Source organism: Anser anser, assembly GCF_964211835.1.
Source record: "Anser anser genome assembly, chromosome: Z".
Lineage (NCBI taxonomy): Eukaryota > Metazoa > Chordata > Aves > Anseriformes > Anatidae > Anser > Anser anser.
The window spans coordinates 85609207-85625982 of NC_139723.1; the positions used below are offsets into that span (position 1 = coordinate 85609207).

Sequence of the window (16776 nt, forward strand, 5' to 3'; positions counted from 1 at the left end):
AAAAAAGGGCGTACTGACCTCTTTCTTTCACTCCCCAGGCGACAGCAGAGACTTCCCAGTGGGAACAAGTCTCAGCAGCACGCAGATCATCAGCAAGGCGGCACCAAACACAACAGGGACCACCAGAAACTCTACCAAGGAGGCCAGGCCCCTCACTCCTCAGGCAGGACTGGCCACCACGGCTACAGCCAGAACCGCAGATGGCACCACAACCAGAAGCACTCGCCCAACGACAAAGAAACGCACAGAAACGCCAAAGAGACTGAGAATTTGAAAATCGAGGACAGCTCCGTCTGCACGGTGCACAGCCCGTCGGAGACGCAGCGGGGCCCGGAGGCGGTGGAGAAGCAGTCCCAGCAGTACATCCAGGAGCCGGAGACCAAGCGGAGAGACAGTATTCACGAGCGCATTGGGGAGAGGCCCAAGATCAATTTGCTCCAGTCTTCCAAAGACAGGCTGCGGAGGAGGCTAAAAGAAAAGGTACTGCTCTTAGGGGAACTTGGGCTTACACTTTTTTCCGAGAGCCTGGCTGCTGGCCGTGCAGGGTGGGCCATACATACTCCATGCAGGGTGGGCTGGGCTCAGCGGACCTCTCCGTGAAATGCACCCAACTTATCTTAATCTCCCTCTGTCAACGCTTCTCTTGAAGTGTCCCCGTGCTTCTTCAGGAGGTTTTTTACTGACACAGTGATAAGGCTCTTAGCTTGCCTCTGTGGTTGAGGTTGCTGCCAGCTTCAGTTTTCCAGGAGGGACTGGGAGCTCGTCCCTATCCCTGCAGACACCCTCGGGGAAGGCTGGGGCACGTGCGAGCCGCAACGCAGGCACTGCCTCCCCGGCGGCTGATCCCAGCTGACTGCCTCCACTCGGCAGAGCTCACCAGCCTCGCAGAGAGGTCTAAAAAAGGCAATTCGTCTCTCCGCAATTAAGGAGCGAAATACCAAGCTTTGACTTCTGAATGCTGAGTGTTTGTAGTCAGCTACTTTAAAGTTGATATCCATTTATCTCGGTAATGAATTGAAACTCCCTTATCTTTCCCCCTTCCTTCCAGCAACCCAACAATAACAAAGCTATTGCTTGCAAGTGATGGAGGAGAATCCAAACAACATTCAGCCTCAGATTTCTGAGGAATTCAGAGATCTCCACGTGCCCTCTCTGCAACCCAGACTCTTTCTCTTGAGATTCTCTTTTCAGACTGGAAAATGCATTCGTGGGGGGATCTCCAATGAGATTTTCAAAATGTGTATCAAAAATAACCTGAACATATACAGTTCCATGGGAGTGCACGTTGGAAATGGATACCTTTGAATGCATGTGCATTTACTATTTATGTATGTGCCTTGAGGGTGAGGAATAGATTTTGTTAGTTAGTTTTATGTTATTTAAAGCGATGGAAGTGTAGCAGAGACTTTCGGAGTGTTCACTGCAGTGTATGCCCTGCGAATTTATAATCTGGTGAGAAACACATCACATAAGCACCCACTCTGGGATGTGTGTAGTCAACCCTGCTGGTCTCCTGATAGCTCCTGCCGGCTGGCCTTGCAGTTGTCCAGACAGTTGCTACAGGTTTGCATGGTATAATCTGTTGTAAGATTGACCCATGGGAGGTGAAGGGAGCAGACCAGAGCAAGCAGGATGCATGCCTTACGCTGTGGAGGAAGGGACAAATGCCTAATTAAATGTTTAAAAAGAAGCAGTAAGTTCTGTGGTAATGACGTGAAGTAAAATGTGTAACAGTGAAGAGAAGGAAAAGTTAGGAGTTTTTCTAATGCCTGGAACATGTGACATCTTCGACCCCAATTTAAATCATTAAATATACATTAAAATGCAGATATTTTTGTGGGATTGCTATGTGAGCATTTTGCTAACAAGAATGCACTTTCAAAAGAGAGGCCAAAAAAATGACCATTATTACCGTGTTCCAGACGGGAAGCTGAGCAGACAAGGCCAGAAACCTGTCTGAGATTGTGAAGGCAGTCAGGGTGATCTGACCTTGGCGTCCTGGCTCAGAGCCCTCGAGCACATCTTCTCCCTGAGCTGAGGAGGAAGACTCTGGGATTGCGTGCTGCGGGAGGTGGGGAAACGGCACATTTCTGGGTCAGGACTCACTCACTTGTGTCTTTCAATGCTGAGACTGTTGTACCTCTAGAGGATGCTCTGACTTTTCTAGGTCTGTTTATATGTCTCCCCTGTCCCCTTTCCCCCTTTGCTGTTTGTGGAAGGACAAGGGCTGATACATCTGTTTTCTCCTTGTGTAACAGACGCCTTGTCTTTCCCTTTTCACGGACCAGGACGAAGTCACGGTTGAAACCACCAACCCTGAAAAGAACAAAATGGACAAATTAATTGAAATCCTAAACAGCATGAGGAACAACAGCAGTGATGTTGACTCCAAGCTCACCACCTTCATGGAGGAGGCCCAGAACTCCACCAACTCTGAGGAGATGCTGGGGGAGATAGTTAAGACCATCTACCAGAAAGCGGTGACAGACCGCAGCTTTGCTTCCACAGCAGCCAAGCTCTGTGACAAAATGGCCCTCTTTATGGTGGAAGGAACCAAATTCCGGAGTCTGCTCCTCAACATGTTGCAGGTAATTAGACGAAATAATTTGGTTAGGCGCTTGCAGCTTCACCCCGCCGGGTCTTACCCTGCGTTTGGGCAGGGGCTGAGCTTTTACCAAATTCCTTTTAGGCCCAGGTAACGAGAAGAGAAGTGCTTCTGCATTTCCCACCTGTAATGGTTACCTGTAGGCGTTGTTACATCAACCAGCTGCTCTTCATTCCCATTTCGGGGCCTGTACGTGGAAACGCGGTATGTCACGGCAGGGCCCGTCTGTGAAAGGAGGGGGCTGCTCATGGCAGCATCCCCGTGACATGAAGAGAAGTGAGCTTGGCCTTACAGTGAGGGGTCGTTGCTGCTCTTTGGGGCTCTCTTGCTGCTTTCCCCCCCACCTCTCAGCACCACGGGTGTCGAGTTAAGTCATGGTCCCCGGGAAGGCCGTTGGCCGCGTCACCTGGTGGAAAAGCTTGCTCCTGGTTTCTCATTGCACCCTGGACATTAATAATTTGCGTATTTGCTAATTATTCTGAGTGACTTGCTTAGTGGGATAGGCAGCGCAGGTTGTTGGTTGTTCTGCTCCAAAAACCACCAGCAACAGCAAAGCCGAGGTGGGGGTGTGCTTTCTGGAGAGGGTGTCACACGGACCTCCGTCTTTCTGCCTCTCTGGAGACAGGGCGTGCAGAGATGAAAGCACAAATTTGCATCTTTGCTTTAATTTGCATTTCTGTTTGGCCACTTGCTGACGCACACAGCTCGTCTGCAGCACACGCGTACAAGTAGCTCTCGTTTCTCTGCGTATGCTCGGTGTCCAGCACTGTGCTGTTTTTTTTGGCACACCTGCCTGCCCTCCTTGCCGTGCCCGTGTGTACCTGGTGGGGGCCAAACACAGCTTTTGGGCAAGCGGCGTGTGGCTGCCACTCGTGCTTCTGATGCTGCCGTGGAGGAGGTGTTGGAAGGAGACGTCTTCCTTCTCGTGTCTGATCAGCAGGCAAAGGGCTGTCAGCTGTATTTACAGGGATGGGAGGGAAGAAGCTGTCGTCTTCTGCCACCTCCACCGACGTCGCTGTCTGTGGGCAGCAGCATCCAGAGCAGCGGTGCTCACTGGGGATACTGGGATTTATTTTTTTTTTTTTTCCACAAATGGAAACTTGGCCTAGAAATGCATATTTTAAGGAAAATGTTTCTGGCAATGGATTTTCCTATGGAAATGAGAGGAAAGCTGGTAGACAGTTGTCTGGTAGATTTGGTTGTCTACCAGATTCAGCTTAAGTTTTCTGTGCTAGTGATCAATCTTTACCTTGGACAGGTCTTTCCATCTCCCTCTGCCATGGTTTCCCTCGTTTGCAGTATTTCTGGGTCCTGGGACCAGGGTGCTCAGCTGTTTTTTTCTGTTTCCTTTACACAAGCCGATGCGGTTTCATAAACAAGCCTCACAAAAACCAGCTTTTATTTCTCCTCGAATCTCTTGACATTTTCATTTGAGCCCCTGCTCTTGATTTTGCGACGGTAGCTGCTGGAAGGGCTGAGGATGAGGAGGGACGGGATGAAGGTGATGAGGGGAGGATCTGCAGCTCCACATGATGTTGTAGCAGGGAGATGCTACGAGACTACAAAGAACAGGCGTGCGGGATGCTAGGGGAGGTGTTTAGAGGAAACCAGGACGTAGCCAGAAAGGTAGAGCTGGGTTTAGAAAGCCTACTGGGATCCGACTTGCACACAGGTCTGAGGAGATGTGACTCCAAGAAGGGTGAGAGCTTTGTCTCTGCTTTACAGCAGGCGAGGGGTGATGTGGAGAGACTGAGTGCTCTAGACAAGGCCGCCTGTGCAACAGCCCGCGGTGGTGCAAGGTCTGATCCCAGGCTCTCTCATCTCAGATCAGAGCCCAGATTACAGGAGTCTGCATCCTCTTGTGAAGACCAATGTCAGAGGCTCTCTCCAAAAGTTTGCAAAGGCCAAAACATGATTATATACGTAAAACTAAAAGAGAGAGAGGGAAAAGGTGGATACCTCCAAGTGCTCTTCACTTGTAAGCAGCTGGGAGGGATTTAATCTGCTGGAAGCGAAGCCTAGCGAGATGCAAAGGCGTGCGGGGAGCACTGTTCCCTGCAGGGCTTTCAGGGAGAGCAGAGCCAGTGCTCACCCCGTGGAGCTGCTGGGAGCTGCGGTGCCGGATGAGCCGAGAAGGGGTGAGAACATTTCTGCACGTCACCACTGGAGCAGCAGCTCCTTGGGGCTGTTCTGTCCAGGGGCAGCTCATCAAGAGCCCCAGGCTGCTGGTGGGGCTGGAGTTGTCCTTCCCTTTGTGTCTTTGTCCTGGGCCAACCAAGACTGCCATGCCCTGAACCCAGACTGAGGAGCGGATCCAGCTAATGGGGGTGTCATTTAGGGCATCCAAGCATCCCAAACGTCGCTCACCAGGCGCTCACCGGTGTTTGGGGCGCATCAGCCATGCCCACCGTTTCTCCTGCTCCCTTCAAAGCAGTTTGAAAGTGGGGCACCTGCGAGTCACAGGGCTGCTCCTCCCGTTTTCATTGGCTTTAAATCAAGCTGTTGTCTCCCGTTAAGGGGAAGAAAGCTGTTTTTAAGGAGGAAGATGTGGTCTTGATGCGAGGCAGGAGTGCAGCCAAGGCACGCAGTTCCTGGCACCGACTCGTCCCCGATGGGCGGCTGCTGTACGCAGTGACCAGCACCCTCTGAATCCATCCCTGAATCCATTGCAGAGCTAGGTGAGAACACCATTCCTCAAGCATCTTTTGCAGCCAAGCTCTTGAGAGACAGCTGGGGATGGACTGGGGCATGCAAGCAGGAGAGTGTGAGCACGCAGCGCTGCCCTAGGACGCACAGAGGTGAGCAGGATGGGTCCTTCCTCACCCGTCAGCCAGAGCATCTGTGGGCAGGGAGCTCCGTGGCCACCAGACACTCAAGGAAACCATCCGTCTCTTTTATTTCCTTTGGCCATGATGGAGGAGGGCTTCTTAAGTTCAGTTTTATGGCTAAGCACCACATAACTGCCCAATACACTTGTCATTTTTTAAATATTAGTGCTTTTTAATGTCAGGTTATTTTCCTTTTCCTGGGATTAGAGGTTTTTAAGGCTCTACAGCTGATACGCAGATCGCATGACTCAGGCAGTTCGACCGCCGACAGAACTGCGCCTAAGTCACGTAATCGCCCTGCTGCAGAAATAATTTTGCCCTAAAGATAGGTTTTAAAAAATAGGTTCCCAGGGAATATCCCGGTGTCTGCACCAGAGCTGAGCGAAATTGTGTGCAGCAGGAGAGGACAGCGAGTTCGGGTGTCGGCCTTCTGTAAAGATGAAATCACCGAGCAGGGATGAGTTCTGGTGACCCGTTTGTCGCAGGGTTCCCTGGAAGGGTTACCAGGAATTTCTCCTTGCATCTTCACGAACAAGTGGGATCCTTACTCTCCGTGTGTCTCAGTGCACTGCCATGCACTGCACAGGGAGGCTTAGCCCTGTGCGTGGAAATGTTGGAAAAAGCCTACAAGGAGAAATGTGCACATTTCTGTTACCACTTATCCCGACCCCGGAGGGGTGTCAGAAGCCACAGAGCAGACCTGAGAGCGGCGTCACCTTGCTTTTGTCTTCTAATGCCACTAAAACAGCCAGGAGCCGCTCAGCGGGCTGTTACAGCAGCTGTGCCAGGGTGAACCTGTCATTATTTGGTCTTGGATGACGGTGATATTCAGCAACAAGGGAAACAGGCAAAGAATAAGCAAAATAAAATAATGAGAATTGGTATTTGTTGTAAGCTAGGGTAACTCCACGTTGCTTTTCTTATTGCCCTGGACACAACAGATGGGTTTGGCTGAGGGATATCAAAAAGTTAGAAAGAGCAGAGCCAAAGCAGGGTCCAGCAGCAGTGGCCAGAAGCAGCAGGACATTACCCAAAAGGAGAGGAGGACAGCAGCCCCCCGGGCTGGGGAGGTCCCTTCCAGCTTGCCCTCTTGTCACAGCACCGCCGCCCCCAAGAGCAGACCCAGTGAGCTGAGTTATGCTGCAGCATCATGTGCAGTAATGAATGGATTCGCATTCAGCTCTCCGTGGCTAGAGTGCAGGATAAATAATACATCTCGTTTCTCCAGAGAGTCCCTAAGTGCTTCCCAGGAACGTGTAACCAGCCTCGCTGTGCTCGGTGCACGGGGAGGGAGCGCGGCGTCTGCCTCGGAAAGCTGCAAAGGAACCGAATGCAAAGAGCGAGCAGGCTGTGCGGGTGGCTGCTTTCACGTGCACAGAGGAGTGAATCTAAAGAGGGTCTCTCCACCCAAAGCTGCACATCTTTTAAAAATATCCTGATGGGGCAAAAGGTCACGGATCAGTACAAATCAAAACCACAGCACTAGGAGAAATTAAATAATTTAACATTTCATTTCTGAGAGGGAAGCATTTTGACTTCCTCCAAACACAGTTTCTTTTTCCAACCAAAATAATCGGATCCGTTCACCCTGATTTATGAAATACTTTGGTCAGCCCCAAACCAGCATTTTTTGCGTCACATTCGGGCTTGATAGCCCTGGCAGGAGACAGACACGTGTACAGAGCGCAGAAGACCTGTCACAGCTGTGAAACATGGGGGTTGGCTGCATCAGGGAAAATCTAACATAGCGCAGCTCCAGTCCTGACCTCTCCACCATCAGGCAGATGTTTTCCAACAGCCGTTCCTAGATAATTTCCAGTTAATTAAAAAACTCTGATAAAACGCTTGCTCTGGAGCTGGATTTGTGTCTCTGCAGCACCTTTCAGACTAATCCGATCCCCGGACCTAAGGAGCTCGGCTCGCCGGGCACCGGCGAGCTGGGGAATTACTCCGCCGGGGTGTGATAAATCGGGATCACCGTGCCCCCCCTGGCTGATCCCCCCAGCCGGGGCCGAGCCGCTCACCCCACAGATGGCACCAGCAGATGCTCCTGTTTTGCAGGGGCTGAGCGGACTTGTTTGTCCCTCTTCTAGGAGCAGAATGCCCGTGAATTTCAGCAGCTCAGCCCCCGGACACAGGCTGGAGCATCTCCCTTAGGCACTGCTGAACAAACTCTCTTTTTCACCTGGCTCCTCTTATATTTTCAGCCTGCTGACAAACGCCCGCGTCGGAGGGGTGCTCGCACTGGTTGCGCCTGGGGGCTGCACTTGTTCGCAGCTTATCTCATGGCACTGGTTTTGATCCCAAAACAGATGCCAGCGCCGTGGCTCAGGAATGCTGTCGTGTCATCCCCTCCCTGCAGACAGCTCCGCGAAAGAGCATCTCCCCGGGCAGCGTGTGCCCCCGCAGAGCCCGCGGCCGTGGCTGGGAACGGAGCAGCTACACCTGCAAAAGACACACGGCAGCTGTCCTGGCCTGAAACGAGGGGATTGAGGCCGGGAAAACCCTGGTTTGAATTCTTCCTTCTCTCTGTGCTTCGGTCCCGGATTTCAGCTTTGCTGTTGAAGCTGGACGCTGGGAACCTGGGATGGCAGGGGGGGCCACCGTGGGGCAGGCTGATCAGCCGTGGGGAGATGCTGCTGGCCCTAGGCTTGGTGTTGGTTTCTGAATTTCTCCTCACTGAGTTTGTTTTTTGGGGTTCAGTCTGAGACGTCCAATCTGGCTGCAGACACTCGCCAGGAAACCATTAGCTGCAGCAGACTGGTGCAAAGCAGCACCAGTTGCCTTTGCGCTTTCCTCTTGGGGGCAATTGCCCCCCTTTCCTCCTCCTTTCTGCCCAAACCGTAGCTACAAACTCACTCTGTTTCTCCAGGTCCACAAACAAACTGTGGTTCCTTTGTGCATGGGTCCCTTGATGTACTGCTGTGGTACGAGGAGTGACTTTGGGCTGCACGAGCCGCTGGGGTGGACGCAGCTGAACTGGGGACCTTGGAGGGACAGGGGCATGAAAAATGTCTTGGTGGATATGTGCATGGTTTCTTTGCCCCTCTACAAATCCCTGTGCAATTAATAAATTGCAAGGAAGTGTCCTGCAAGAGGTTTTTGCTTGTCATAGTTCCAGTCGCTGGCTCCTGCTGGCCACAGCGCTTTTTTCTGCAGCGGGGAGGTGTTGAGCAACATGCCACAGACCCTTCGCATGTAACATAAGTTGGAGTATTCCTCTGTTCAAATCTCCGTGCTCTTTATAGCTGAGATGTGTCTGCATCTGAGCTATGCATAGCGAAGTATATTATTAGAGAGGACATCACTGGGGCTGTAATTGTACACTGCTCCCCTTAGCAACCGCGGCCAGCAACACATCAAACAGAAGGCTGATACCTTCTTAAAAAAAAAAAAAAAAAAAGAAGAAGAAGAAGAAACGAAAGGCACATCCCTGCACAGAGCCCAGCACGGCCCCTTGCAGGGCTCACACGTGCACCCAGAGGCGAAGCCTGGTGTGTCCTCGTCTTTGGCGATGCCTTGGTGCCAGTGACCAGGACTATTTCCATTGCATGCCCTACTGCATACACTATTACATGCCTAATTGCATACCCAACTGCATACCTAATTAAATACCCAATTGCATACCTAATTACGTACCCAGTTGCATGCCCAGTTACGTACCCAGTTGCATGCCCTGGTTTGGGATGTGCATACCCAGTTACATACCCTGTTGCATCCTCTTTTACATACCCTCTTGTATACCCACACAGGGCTTCTTCCATGCTCATCAGCCTGGTGCTTGCTCAAACGCAGAAATTTGTTCTGAGAGATACAAATGAGTCACCTTAGTGCAATCTCCTGATGCCCGAAAAATGACATTTCCGTGGTTTGGTGCCCTGCTTCCCTCGGGTTTTAAGAACTTGACTCAGACCCTGTGGGTTTTGGCATGGTCACACCTGTGTTTTGGTGGACTGGGGTGGATTTGAGATGCTCAGGGTAGCTGTTTCTGGAGGGGTTTAGCCAGGAGGGTGGCAAAGCTCATAAACCTGTTGCTGGCAGCCCAGGCAGAGGACAGACGAGTAAAGTTTAGCTTGAATCCTTTCTCAGGATAAAAGTGTTGAGGCATTAGGTACCAGAGAATCGACTGACAGTTGATGGTTGGACTTGGTGATCTGGAAGGTCTTTTCCAACCTAGATGATTCTAATTCTAATTACCTTGATTACCTTTTCCAACCTAGATGATTCTAATTACCACTTACCTTGCTGAGCACAAGGATTTGGGTGGAGTGAGCTGAAATTCCTCCTCTCCTGCAGGCTCCCTGTTTATCCGAGCCAGTGACTTAACCTCCCAGTGGTGAGAGCACTTTTTTGGGTTGGGAGGATAAAGGCACCGAAGATGGTGACGTGTGTGGGTGCAGTGGTAATAGGGACGTGGAAGCAATATGCATGGTTCATGCTGAAAGGCACTAGCGTTTCTGCACTGATCTTGGCAGCACTGTCCTGGTTTTGTGCATGGCTGTGGGACTTGCCTCCTAGATGCAAATCCCTGTAGCCAGAGCTTGGCAGGTGGGATTTGTCTTATTTATGCCCAGGGAATTCGAAGGCAATTCGAAATTAATGCACACATATATCCGTAGTGTGTATATGTGTATATGTGTGCTGCACACGTGTGCAAGCTATGCAGGCAGTCCCAGCAGGATCAGCATCAGCCACGCTTTCGCCACGCTTCCCTTCCCCTTGGAGTGTCTCCGAAGATGCGCCACCATTCTGAAATATTCTGTTTTGCATCCTCATTGGGGCTCAATGCAGCCTGCACAAGTTTGGGCAGTGAGCTGGTGTGCTGGCGTTACGGGAGCTGCTCGCAGAAGGTCCCAGGCAGGTCTGGGAGTTATTGGGGAGCCCCGGATTAAAAGTCAGGCTGTGTGCTTCCAACTTTCCCATTTCTAAGCGGAGAGAACTGGGAGGAGTGGGGTGACAGGGAGAGGATGCACCAGGGATCAGCACTTTTTGGAAACTAACGGTGGGCTGAGGACTGGGATGTGGGGCTTTAGTGGTGTGCAAGAAAAAGGCAACAAATATCCTTTGGGGAAGCCGGGAAGCAGACAGGAGCCCCCAGGCACCAGGCAGCAGGGGCTGCAGTCTCACCGATTCTTCTGCCTGGGGAAGGTGTTCGGTTTCGGGTAGCAGGGCGCTGCGTAGTTTACTGTTTGAGAGATCGATTAGAAAGCAGGACTGAGCTGCAATAAAAAAAAGCCGTAGGAGTTTAAAGAAGAGCGTATTTGACTCAAAATTCACTGCGCCGGTAAGATTTTATCTTGCGCTGCTCAAGCACATGGTTAAAAAACACCAGTGGCCTCCTTTGCTCCGTCAGTACGTTGCGTGTGCTTCCTTCTGGCTCCCCGTCACCCTGGAGGGACCAAGGGCCAGGACAGGGGACAGGGGCCAGCCCCCCGCGCAGGGATGCAGCGCTGAGCAGAGGCTGCGCCGGGCTCTAGGTGGAGACTGCGGGCTGTGCAGCCTGCATGCAGCCCCGGCCGCATCCAGGCAGCCGCTGCCCTCCGGGAGAGGCCCCCCAGGCTGCTCCCAGCATTGCTGGGGGGTGAGGATGCTCAGGGCTGAGAGGGAACCCCAAAGCCTGGATGCTTTGTTAGGGCAGGTGGGGAAAAAAAAATTAAAAAATAAAAAAATAAAAAGCCTCAAAATCCATTGGCTCAAAGCAAAGAAATTCGTCAGGGTCTCTCTCCCTCCGTTTGACCAGGCTGGATGGAGTTTTAAAAAGCTGGCATCGGCTCGCGGCTGTGTCGCAGGGAGGACCCGTTGTCTCTCAAAAGGCTCGAATCCGTCCCCGGGACGCGGCAGCGTGGTTTGCCAGCCCCGGGACTCAGCCGGCGTTAACGCAGCAGCCTGCCAGCCCATCTGCTCCCCGCTGCCCCCCTAAATCCGGGTCAGGCTGCTGCAGCCACGCTGAGCCAGGGGGCTGAGGGATGCTGGCGGATGCGGGGTTGGGAAATCCCTGCTCCCGGTGCCTGTTCTGTCCTCCCCACCCCAGCCACAAAGTGGGGACACAGAAAACAGGGGTGAGCTTGCGAGGTGGCTCCAAGCTGGCGGCAGTGGCTCCGCACCCCCTGGATGGAGGCTCGGGGTGAGCACCCCGCGAGGCATTGCCCTACATGGGGACCATCCTGCAGCCCCCCCCTCGCCCCCTGTCCTGCCTTGCAAGAGCAGGCTTGCGGCGAGCCGAGGTCAAATGCCTGTGCAAGCCCAGACGGCCTGCGGGGACTCGAGCTCGCCAGCTCCTCCTGGGGCCAGGCGAGCCCGAAGGCGGCCCCGTCCCCTCTCACCCAGCTGCCCTGCTGGCCCCCCAAAAAGCTCCGTAGGACAAGCTGACACCCCTGCCAACCCCGCAGCCCTGCAGCGCTGGTGCTGTTTTGCCTTAAGCATTTGTGGCACGGGGAATTTCCCCGGGGTTGTTTTTTCGCTCCAGCAGCAGCGACGGTGGGACCGGGCGTGCGGTGTGCGCAGGTGAGGGATGAGATGCGGTAGAGGGGGTTCCAGGTTGTGTCCCACGCCTGGCCAGCAAACGAGGCCCGACGCCGGCGTGAAGTGCAGCGGTCGGGTTTGAGGACACAGGAAAGCGGAGGACATTTGGACGATGCCGCCCCGCCGTGACACATCCTCTGGTTTCACCCTTGGGCGCAACGTGCTGCGTCCCGTGCAGCCCCCGTCCTCCCCCCGTTTGCTGAGCACCCGAAACCCGTGTGATCAGCTTTGCCCACGCTTCCTCTTCCCTCCCCGGGTGGTAAATTGCTCCGCTTTTCTTTCTTCCCCTGTTATTTTTTATGACACTTGCTCCGCACGTTATTTCGTTAACAGGGGGGTGGGAGGAGCGTTTGGAGCAGCGCTGGAAACCCGGCGCAGCGATATCGCCTCCGGTCCGGGAGCACCAGGAAGTGAAACTGGATACAGAGCACAAAGCCGCGGTGGTAGGGGAATAGCGCCGGGCTGGGGAGACAAAACTGCTGCTCGTGCCTCGCTCCTAGGGGTGAGGTGCGCTGCCCCACGGCTCTCTAACATCCCGGCCCCCGATGTCTGCTCTCCTATGGAGAGGCTCCACCAGGACGCCGTGTGTTACACTGCAGAATGTGCCGTGGTAATCACGAGCGTGTCTATAAAGACAGAAAGTTTGGAGGGACCGAGGGGGTCTGTGGTTCGTGTTTTCTGCAGTTTTTCAGCCCGGCTCTTTCCATAAGCTCAGCTTTTCCCACGCGGACGGGCAGCTTGCAGTGTGTGTAGGGCGTGTACATCTTCAGGGAGGCAGCAGAGCAGATCCTTTTACGTCCTTTAAAAAAAAAATGTTAGCCAAAACAGCATTTTCTATAGTGGCAGCTCTCTGGCTTCAAAGGATTTGTAAACATTACCCCCTAAGAAAGATTTTCTGCGATTTTTTGTGTAAACAGAGCTGGATGGCGACGCTTTTTAGCAGAGCGGTACTTCAGCTCAGGGCCCCGGCTGTCGGATGTGGCTCATCCCCATCCCAGGGAGCCCCGAGCAGCCTCACCAGCAGGACACCGGTGCTGGTACCACGGGTCCGTGCCCGTGCCCTTGGCCGTGGTGGTGAGAGATGGGTGAAAAGTTGGTGGCAGAGGAGATAAGGGGGTTGTTGGTCCTGGCACGTTTGCTCAGCGACGTCCTCGTGCTGGGCCAGAGCCACCGCCTCCCTGCAGACTAAACAGTTGCAGCGTTTTCTCCCATGACCAAAAGAATTTAGAAAAGGGTCCCGGCATGAAACTTTACACGAACTCTGGGTGCCTCGAATATCTCCGGCTGGGAGCCTGTTAACCCCGTCCCCTCCGCTTCCCTCCTCGCCTGCAAGGTTCAGACTCTGGGCAGACGGGGGGAAAATCCCATCCTCGGACCAGGCTGGCTGGCTGCCCGTGGGATCCCAAGCCTTTCCGCAATTTTTTTTACTTTTACGGCATGGATTTTGTGCAGTCTGGGGAGAACGGGGCCGTTCAGAGATCCCGAGCCCTCATACCTGGTGAGGTTTTTGGGGTTTGTGAGCAGGGGCACGATCCGCCCGAGCGTCGCGGTTTGCTGGATGTGATGCAGGCTGCTCACGGCACTGCGCTCACGGCTTCGTGCCGCGAGGTCAGCTCGGGTTTTGGTTGTATCCATGAGGCAGAAAGTCCTAAAAGTCTCGAAACAGCAGAGTGGCGGGGAATGACCCCCTACCGCCCACCCACACCTGCCCCCTCGGCGGCGTTGGCGGTGCCCATGGCTCTCTTTGCAGGCTTGGCCCGTCCCCATAGACTCCTTGGCACCTCTGCATTATCAAGGGGCCACGTCGCACGCGTGGAGCTTAAAATAAGAATGCGGCCTGCTGGCAAGCTCCAGCTGGACCCAAAAAAAACACCCGCATGGGTGGTTTTTCAGGCACAGAAGTGGCCCCTGAGCGGATGCCAGGGATGGTGTTGGGGCTCCAACCTCACCCTGGCACGGAGGAGGGCTGGAGAAGTCCCACCGAACCATCTGACCCCATAACAGCAATCCAAAGCAGTCCATGTATGCTTGCTGGGGAGAGTTATGTTCTTTTTTTTCCGTGGAGCAGTGGGGACTGAAATGCAAGGCAAGGGTCTTCCGAAATATCCCAGAGGAGCAAGCCTGCGGAGGGGAGCTGCCTCCTCCGGGCATTGCCGTGAGGTGTCCTGCAGGGTCAGGTCAAACGGGTGCCCCAGCTGCTCTGAAGACAACCCAGCGAGTCGATTAATTTGTGTGTCTCAGCGTCACCGAGACCTTCCTTATGCAGATGAGCTGTCCCAGCCAGGTCCAGGCTCGTGGGAGACGCAGGGCTTTCAGCAGCAGTGACAAACTGCTGTCACCCAGCCGAGCCAGCACCCCACCGGTGTCCGTGAGCCCAGCCTTAACCCAGAGAGGGGCTGGGTAGGAAGGCGACAGAGAAAATTAAGTAAGGAGGAAGACAGCTCTGTCACTGCGGTATCGCTGGAGGATGGGTTGGCCAACACCCTCTGGTGAAGCAATCGGGGCGCCCAGCACGCCCCCACCTCTTCTCTCTATCCATTTCCAGAGCGTTTGTGCTCTTCGCCTTTTGTGCTCTTCGCCTTATCCCACTTGAAAACTGGCTGAAGGAAATGCTCCCGCAGTATCGAGGTACGATGCTGATGTCTTGCGGCCGAAACGGGATGCTGTGCAGCTGACCCTTGGGACACGGCGTCTGCATCTCAGTGCTGCTGCTTCTCCCTCCGCGAGGGGAAAGGAGAGCGGTGTGGGATGTACGTGGGCTGCCTCCCTCCCGCTCTGCCTCCTCTGTGCAGCCCGTGTGTCCACTCGGAGGCTCATTAGAGAAGATTTCTTACGCCAGGACAACTGCTAAATGGTGTTTGCTGTTCCTCGTGGCCAGACGGGGCTACTTCACCCCCCAGAGCATCCACCCAGACGGTGCTCCAGGATCTCCAGCAACTACCGGATTAACAGCAGTGCTCCTCTGTTTGCGAAGCCGTTATTAGGCTCCCCCTCGGGTGCTGTAAAACTTGACTGAATTAATAATTAACCGAGGAGCCGCGAGCCTCGCTGAGGCAGCCGTCAGACACCCACACCACGCAGGTGGTCCCGGGGCTGGGACCTGACGGAGGGGTGGCGGAGGGACAGGGGGCACGGGTTTCAAGTGACCCCTCAGTTCCTGGTTTTGGGGTGCTGGCATTCTTTTGGGAATGCAGATGGGAAGTACCCGCCGCTGCTGTTGGCTGCAGTCTGTGATTATCTGGGTAGGTACCCCAACAGCCGAGGAATTTAAAATTCCTGGATGTTGCTGATGCTGGGGGCGTGCCTGGCATCTCCCAGCAAACCTTCAGGAGAGCCGGGAGTTTTCCAGCCTTCGTTTCCCCTTCCTGCCGAATTCCATGCGAGAGGAATAAGCAGTATTTCCGCAGTAAGAGCAGGCAAAGCCCTAAAATTTCCTCCTCGCGAGGTGTGTCTATCCAACAGCTGCAGGATCTTTGGTCTTGTAGAACTGTCGCTCAGTTCAGAAGAAGCCAGGTCCATGCTGAAGGCCACCGGTTTCATTTGCTGCTCTTGCCAAAGTGGCCAAATCTGCCCGAGAAGAGATGGGTCCGTGCTCGCCAGGCTGCGGATCCAGCTCGAGGAAACGCCGTGATGAAAGCCCGTGGGAGGGAAATGCCTCCTGGCTGGGTGAAGCCCAGACCTTTGCAAGGCTGGGTGCGGAGTGTCATCTGTAATTTAAAGGGTTTATCTGCTTTAAATGTCAATAGCTCCTTTGTTGGAGCAATAATAATTGTCACAATTTGCATGTCTCAGTCGCACACCCCAAAGCACTGCGCAGAGGAAGATGAGTAAATTGTTCCCACTTGCCAGCCGGGAATTCAGGGTACGGAGGTGATGGGAGCCCACGCAGGACTGAAAATAAATCTCAGCCTCCTGTGCTGCTACTGCCAAGCCCTGCTCTCTGCTCGGAAGCTGTGAGCTCTGCTTTTCTTTTTCTTCTTTTTGTCTTGCATCTAGCTGGGCTGTATTCCCCAAAAACCAAAGCTCTGCCTCCAGAGCCCGACCCAAGCCGGGACGTAAGTGCGAGAATTACTTAAATTACATCCCTCTCTGGGAGGGAGCAGACATCTCCTCTGCTGCCATCACGTTTGGGAGCTCCTTGGACCCGTTTTATTTATCTCAGGCCCTTTCCACGCATCCCTTTAAGGCTCCAACCTTTCGTAGCACGTTGCCAGCAAGACCAAGCATTTAGCACAGCCTCTCCCGGCTTTTTATATAGCGCCGATCGCCGATACCCAAGTATTATATATTTCTTTTTGCGCAGCATTTCTGACTCAGTATTTCCTGCCTCCTTGACAATGACTGAGTAAACAGCAAAGCTGCCAGAGGAAGAGCCCTGTGTTTACAGAGCAACAAGCCCAAATGTGTAGGTTTTTTTTCCATCAGAAGGTGGAGATGCTTAAATTTAACTCTCATTTTTATCCCGTGGTAAACTTTTGCCCTCTAACTCGCTGCTGACACAGCCAGCCATGCGTCGGTGGGCCCAGCTCTGGGGCAGAGTTATTTGGGACTCGTCTTTAAAAAGTGTGGCAAACTCCCCGGGGATGGGTTTTGGCTGCAGCTGTCGGTGCTGGAGCAAGGGCTTAGGTCCGACGGTCAAAATTCAGCGCTGCCCCTCGTCCCGCTTGACGCTGCTGCCCACCAGCAGCGGGAGAGGAGCACAGGAGGGGTTTTTCTCCTTCCTCAGGGCTTGAGCCTGGTCTTTAGGAGATGCCATGCCTGGGCCAAGAAGCAATAGCATTGCATGAGGTGCATCCAGGTGAGGAGAGGGCTTTGACTTGG

At 53.7% G+C, this 16776-nt stretch overlaps 1 protein-coding gene across 12 annotated transcripts in view; it reads left to right on the top strand.

Annotated features, from left to right (window-relative positions):
- Window positions 1-16776, top strand: part of LOC310889060 (CBP80/20-dependent translation initiation factor-like) — a 138963-nt gene that overhangs the window by 100836 nt on the left and 21351 nt on the right. For 9 of the 12 annotated variants that reach the window (XM_083816044.1, XM_083816050.1, XM_083816041.1 and 6 more), the window contains 2 exons: window positions 39-480; window positions 2259-2588. In XM_083816044.1, coding sequence (XP_083672170.1) covers window positions 39-480; window positions 2259-2588 — 772 coding nt within the window. The remainder of the gene's footprint in view (window positions 1-38; window positions 481-2258; window positions 2589-16776) is intronic. The other 3 variants (XM_083816040.1, XM_083816039.1, XM_083816049.1) reach the window with 1 other exon arrangement.